This window comes from Marmota flaviventris, chromosome 17 (assembly GCF_047511675.1).
Source record: "Marmota flaviventris isolate mMarFla1 chromosome 17, mMarFla1.hap1, whole genome shotgun sequence".
In the NCBI taxonomy this organism is placed as follows: Eukaryota; Metazoa; Chordata; class Mammalia; order Rodentia; family Sciuridae; genus Marmota; species Marmota flaviventris.
The window spans coordinates 62,983,478-62,989,477 of record NC_092514.1 but is presented as its reverse complement, the minus strand read 5'-3'; the positions used below and the strand labels follow the sequence as shown (position 1 = coordinate 62,989,477).

Below are 6,000 nucleotides of genomic sequence, written 5' to 3'. Positions count from 1 at the left end.
CCATCTTGGGTGATGCCTCTCCCTCACCCTGCAGTCTGAGTGCTTCAGGATGCCCTGCCTCTCCAGCAGCTTATCTAAACCCTAGCAAGTGCAAGGGCATCCATGACCCCTCAGGCAAATCCTGTGCTCCTGTGTGCTCTTGTTTTCTTAAAGAAACACTAGAAATAAATGCAGGAAACCAGCAGGGCAGGAGACTGTGGGCTGAATGGGGATGGGGTAGGAGGAAACTGCTTAATGTGTGTCTTTGTGGTTTTAGTTTTTTTGTTGTTTTTTTTTTGTACCAGGGATTGAACTCAGGGGCACTCAATCACTAAACTGCATCCCCAGCCCTATTTTGTATTTTATTTAGAGACAGGCTCTTACTGAGTTGCTTAGTGCCTCGCTTTTGCTAAGGCTGGCTTTAAACTCCTGACCCTCCTGTCTCAGCCTCCCAAACTGCTGCTAGAATTACAGGCATGTGCCACAGTGCCCGGCATCCTTTAGATTTTGAACCATGTGACCACTGCCTATTCAGAAGAACAGAAACATGTTTAAGGAGTCATGAACAGAGTGCTGTTGCTCTCTCTCTCTCTCTCTCTCTCACACACACACACACACACACACACACACTCTGCATTGGACCACTGTTATAGTCCTGAGCCAAACAAACCACCATCTCCATCTTCTGGTGCTTGGATTATTACAAGAACTTCCTCATGTCTTCCTGCTTTCACTACCCCCCACCACCACCCCATTTCCTATTCATTGTCTAGTTCCCACATCCTCTCCAGACAGATTAGCCATTTGCACTGATTTCCCACCATACTTAAGAATGTCCACACTCTGGACCCCACCGGCCCAAGCTCCCTTGGGCCTAGCTGTCCTGCTGGTCCTCTATGGCACCAGGGATCCCTGGCTCTGGGCCAGGCCACATGTTTGCCTTGCTCACTCCCCCACCTTGTTCAGGATCCTGAGTCTCACTCCCTCTGGGGGCTCCTCCTGCATACCAGGGCAAACCAGCTCCCCGCCCTTAGCTGCCTTTGCTGTTGCTCCTCACGGCTCTCCTTCTCTTGCTTCACTGCAGAATCTCCAGCTCATCCTCTGAATAAAAGCGTGGATGAGCGAAGGTCCTGCCAATCCACTCCCTGGCCTCCGGGTAGCTTTAGAGTCCAAAGTTCCTGAAGACAAAAAGGAAGTTTCTAGCAGCTAGAAGGCAGGTATAGTGGCTGCCCTGGAAGGATGATGATGTGGAGGCCCCACCCAGGGCTGACCTGGGCACCTTGAGTGCTCCTCTCAGAGCCTCAGTCCAAAAATAACAGCAGCAGCTAGCAGCTATGAAGCACTTACTGCATGTGCTCAAAGGCACTGCTCTGTTTGCAAGGATGATCTCACTTCATTCATAAGAATCCTTCCAACAGCCCTAGGAGGGCTCCCCTTACACAGGGGAAACTATAAGCTATGTCGCCTGAGCTCGTGTGCTACTGGGCAGGGGTGGCCTAAATTGTCACCCTCTCGTGCGCTGGAACAGAGAGGTTGAGCAGAAAGGTGATAGGAGTGAGTGTCCCCACGAGCCCAGAGACAAAAACAAAATGACAGGCTGCAGAAATGACACATGATTCAGGCTCCAAAAACTGACATTTATCTCTAAAGGGATGTGAGGAACCAGGCTCGGCATGGGACAAGGCAGGGACCCTTATCTCTCAGGCTCCTGGAAGGTGTTGTGTTTGCTTTTCTTTTTTTTTTCCTTTTTTAAAAACAATAATGGCACATTTAAAAAATCAAGGACTACAGAAAAGGGACCATGTCTTCAAGTCCACATTCACATTGTCCCTCACTGTGGCAGTGGACTGACTGCACATTCCATCCTGGCTGAATTCCAAACTCTCAAAAAACCGTGCAAGGTCACTCCAGGAGCCAGGGTGCTGTTCTCTTGGGGCCCACTAGAGGGAAGCACCTGGCATCGTCCCAGGTCTCCTGCTACTCCCAGGCCCCTAGGTCTCTAGCAATTCCCTCTTCTCTCTCCCAATCAGAGCCAGGAACAGGAGATGTTAGGGAACTTATTTTGGTCCCCACAGGGGACTCCTTCAGGGACCGAGCCCTCCCCCGACCGGCAGGAGATGACACCCCAACCTATCCCAGCTCCCCTTTGGGAGGATGGGGTGTCTCTCCCAGTCCTGTCTCCAGCCTCACAGACACCACACTGGTGCCCTGGTTCTCAGGCCCGACCTACCCAGGACCCTCCTGCCACACCACGTGGCCATTCCAGCAGACACAAGAGTGACAGATATGCAACCTCCTCAACTGACCCCCACCAAGAGCAAGTGGGCTCCCAAACTGGTCCCTGGCTCAGAAGGAGGAGCTGGGTGAGAAGAGGAGAGAGAGCAGGGCGAAGGGTAAGGATAGCTCCAGGTGGCCAGGTGGGAGGAGAGAAGCAACCGGGAGCTGCCTGAGGGGACAGGGCAGGCTCCCCAGGTCTGCAACAGGGAGGGGGGTCTGGGGTGTGGATCAGCAGGCCTGGGCTGGGGAGTGTGGGGAGAAAGGCAGAAAGAGGCTCCTGTTGGCCCTCCCATCCTGCCTCTGGCTACTGTGGGGGCACAGCCCAGGTGACAAGACCACAGGCCCCCCAGAGAGGAAAACAGCACTCTGCACTCAGCTGGGTCTCAGTCCGGTCTTCACAGGAGGGTAGGACCCCACCCCCTGCCCAGGTCTTGCCCAGTCCTGGCTCCCAACAGCAACTCCCAAGGGCCCCCTCCAGAGGCTAGCTGGACTGGTGACTAGTGGGGGCCTGCTGACCTGCGGCCCCAGGCTCCCCAGATCCAGCCTCTGGCCCTGCCCACGCCCTTGGCTCTAGTCTTGCTGCTCGTTCATTTCCATGTCAGACACCAGGATGTTCTTCTCTGTGGCCTCTCCTGGGCCCGAGCTGCTGCGGCTGTAGCGGGCACCCTCGAAGGACCCACGTTCAACGCTCTGTCGCCGTCGGTAGAGGATGAGGGCTGCGGTCAGCAGGGCCAGGAGCAGCAGCACTGCCATAAGCACCACCACCAGGGCCGCCGGGTTCTCGGGGAGCGCTGCTGGGGTGGCATGGACATCAGGCCGGCAGCCCCGCCCGTCCTGGCCGCACGGGCCAGGGGAAGAGCCCTGGGGAGGACGCGTCCCAGCACTGCTGTCCACTCACCTGATGGGGAGAAGCTGCGCTCCTCCGCTGTGGCAAGAGGGGGTCTGGTTAATGCCGTCATCGTGAGAGTTATAACAATAGTTTCAGCAAACATTTTTGTAGAGTGCTTCCTAAGAGCTACACACTTCACTAAGTCACTTCATCCTCGCCGGGACTGAAGTGAGGTAGGTACTGTTACCATTCTCATTCTATGTCTCAGGAAGTGGAGGCCACAGATCTCACTTCATTCAAAGAACTGGTCCCCCATCACAGAGCTGATAAGGGATGTGCCCTTAACCTCTACAAAGTGACAGGGGCTTGCTGTCTAATTTGGAACGTAAGTCCTACAGCTAGTCCTTCCTGCAGACTAATGTACTCCAAAGGAAGGTCCCAGCTGCCCCTGGTCTGTTCATGCCCTCCCACCCACAGTGTTCCCTGAAAACTCAGGAGGGGCCCCTGGCCCCACCCCAAGACCAGCTTCATAGGGTTGCAAGGGACAGAACATGAGCCTGCTAGGAAGCTCACTCACCTCGAGGGAGCTTGCAGACAACACCCATGGTGATGTTGGTGCAGGCGCCAGGGCGCCACAGCCCACTGCTGCTCTGAATCCAGTAGCAGCTATTGTGGCTCAGCATGCTGGGACCCAGGCCCGGGGACCCCCAGTTGGAGTAGTTCACAGCCGTGTTGTCCTGCCAGACCAGCATGCCACCTATGGGAAAGAGGGCACTGAGGGGATGCGGGGGCAGGGAGGTAGGTGGCAAGGAAGTCGTGCGTGGGAGATAGCAGGGGTGCTCCAACCACCCCTCCCCTCCCTCACCAGGGCTCTTGCAGAGCAGGGCCTCTCCCTACACACCTTGAGCCCTGGTCCTCCCCAGCCCACACACAGCCCACCCACCTTTGGGGTTGAAGTTCATGCCCAGCCAGGCACCCCGACTCTGGCCCTCGGAGCTCTGTAGGTGCTCCCAGACAAACACATTCTCCATCTCATCCAGAATGGACAGGACTGACCCGCCCGCTGTGCACAAGGGAGGCAAGCGTCAGAGCAGAAGGTCTCCCTAGGGTGGCAAAGTCCCCAGACCGGCTTCTCTGGCAGCCTGAGTAAGGATGGTGTGAATTCCAGACTTTCAGGCGTTTGTGTGTGTCTGTCTGTCTGTCTCTGCCTCAGGAGACCATACTGTACATATGAGGTCACACAAGGTCTCTGTGTGTTAGAACTTGAGGGGGACCCTGGGGTTTGTGCTGCCTACAGGTAGAGCGCAGCGAGGGGGCTCCACCGCAGAAGGTCTCTGCCGCTCGGCCCGCGGGCGCGGCTGCCGTCCCTACCTCTCTGGCAGCGCTGCAGCGCCTCCTTGTGGCCCAGCAGCAGCTCCATGTGGAAGGAGTAGCAGTGCTCCCTGAAGGGAATCCAGGCCGAGTCGGCCAGCCCCTGCGGGCAGCTGCCATGGTAGTTTATTCTTCGGGGCCGAGCGGGGCCTGCGGGGTGCAGGATTGAGGAAGTGGCCCAGCGTCCTCCCGGGGTCCTCCCATAACTTGCCCACGCACCTAGCCCAGCGGGTGGCACTCACCCCTGCTAACCCCACACACGGCCCCCTGCAGCTTGGTGTCGCAGTTGGTGGTGCGCCAGGCCCCATCCACATCCACGTAGGCGCAGCCGCCAGGCTGCTGGGGCTCCCCCTCCTGCCAGCCCACAAAGCTCAGAGGCTCCTCTGAGACCCAGGAGTACCTCCGGGAGCCCTGGGCACAGGCAGCCATGGGTGGAAAGAAGGGGACAGTCAGGATGGGGCAGACAGGGCGGGGTGAGCAGGGACGGGGAGGGGAGGTCCAGGCGGCCGGTAGGTGGGCGGCCAGGGCGGGAGCGAGCGCTGGGAGCCCACCTCCTCACTGGCCAGCCCGATCCAGAGTGGGGTGCGCAGCCCTCGGGCAGCCTGCGTGAGGAAGGCCTGCGTGTAGGGGTCAGGTACGCGGGCCAGGCTGGCGTTGCGGCTCTCACACAGCAGGAGGGCGTCATGCCAGCGCAGCGGCTTCTGCAGCAGCCGGAAGGTGCCATTGAGGTAGGAGAGCTCAGCGCCCGGGGCAGGGGGCGACGCTGCTGGGGATGGGCTCAGGGAGAGGTCTACAGGGAGGGGGGCAGTGCTCAGGCTGGGCCCTGCCTCCCAAACCCCATTCCCAGGCATGAGGCTGGTGTCACAGACGTCAGGCAAAGGCCATGTCTCTACCAAGCATGGGGCTTGGCACAGATTGACCCTAGTAGGTGTCAGCCACTGTTATTAGTAACACATGTTTTCTAACAAGTAGAGGAGAAAGCTAAGGTCTTCACCTCCCCCGATCAAGAAACCCATGGCAGAGGGAACCCATGCTGGGAGCTGGCAAGTTCTGGAACATAAGTCCCTGACACCAGGCATGCTGGCACATCACACAGCCTAGTGTCTGCCTGTCTCTAGTAGTCCTTCCATGCCCCCAAACCTTCCTCCTGAGTTCCCCAGCGCACCCCGCCTCTCTGCCCATCTGCCTCCCAAGCACATATATGACTCTGGGGTCCCCTCCTGAGGTAGGGGACCATGTTTCATTCCTCCTGCCATGGCCCAAAGCAGTCAGACCAGTCCTGGAGTTTCCTAGTTCTCTGGTGACACATACCTGTGCCCTTCTGGCAGATGAAGCCATGTGTCTCCTCCGTGCAGCTCCGATCATCCCAGCGGCCAGTGAAATGGGCTGACGGGCTGTGCAGGACTACCGCACAGCTGGTCTGGGGGAAAGGAGCTGCTCAGAGGAGTCCCAGCAGCTGCCCCGTCTAGTGCCACAGTCCCCAAAGGAATAGCAAAAGGCTGAGGAAGGTAGACCCCATGGCAAAGGCACCCCACGGATGAAGG

General features: G+C 57.9%; 1 protein-coding gene across 2 annotated transcripts in view; it reads right to left on the bottom strand.

The window, feature by feature from the left end:
• Window positions 1-1,595: 1,595 nt before the first annotated feature.
• Window positions 1,596-6,000, bottom strand: part of Mrc2 (mannose receptor C-type 2) — a 55,045-nt gene continuing 50,640 nt past the window's right edge. Inside the window, exons 23-30 of one of the 2 annotated variants that reach the window (XM_071603286.1) lie at window positions 5,768-5,876; window positions 5,008-5,246; window positions 4,699-4,867; window positions 4,457-4,606; window positions 4,029-4,148; window positions 3,663-3,842; window positions 3,155-3,181; window positions 1,596-3,050 (exon numbers count right to left, since the gene is read on the bottom strand). In XM_071603286.1, coding sequence (XP_071459387.1) covers window positions 2,827-3,050; window positions 3,155-3,181; window positions 3,663-3,842; window positions 4,029-4,148; window positions 4,457-4,606; window positions 4,699-4,867; window positions 5,008-5,246; window positions 5,768-5,876 — 1,218 coding nt within the window. In that variant the 3' untranslated portion in view covers window positions 1,596-2,826. The remainder of the gene's footprint in view (window positions 3,051-3,154; window positions 3,182-3,662; window positions 3,843-4,028; window positions 4,149-4,456; window positions 4,607-4,698; window positions 4,868-5,007; window positions 5,247-5,767; window positions 5,877-6,000) is intronic. The other variant, XM_071603287.1, reaches the window with a different exon arrangement.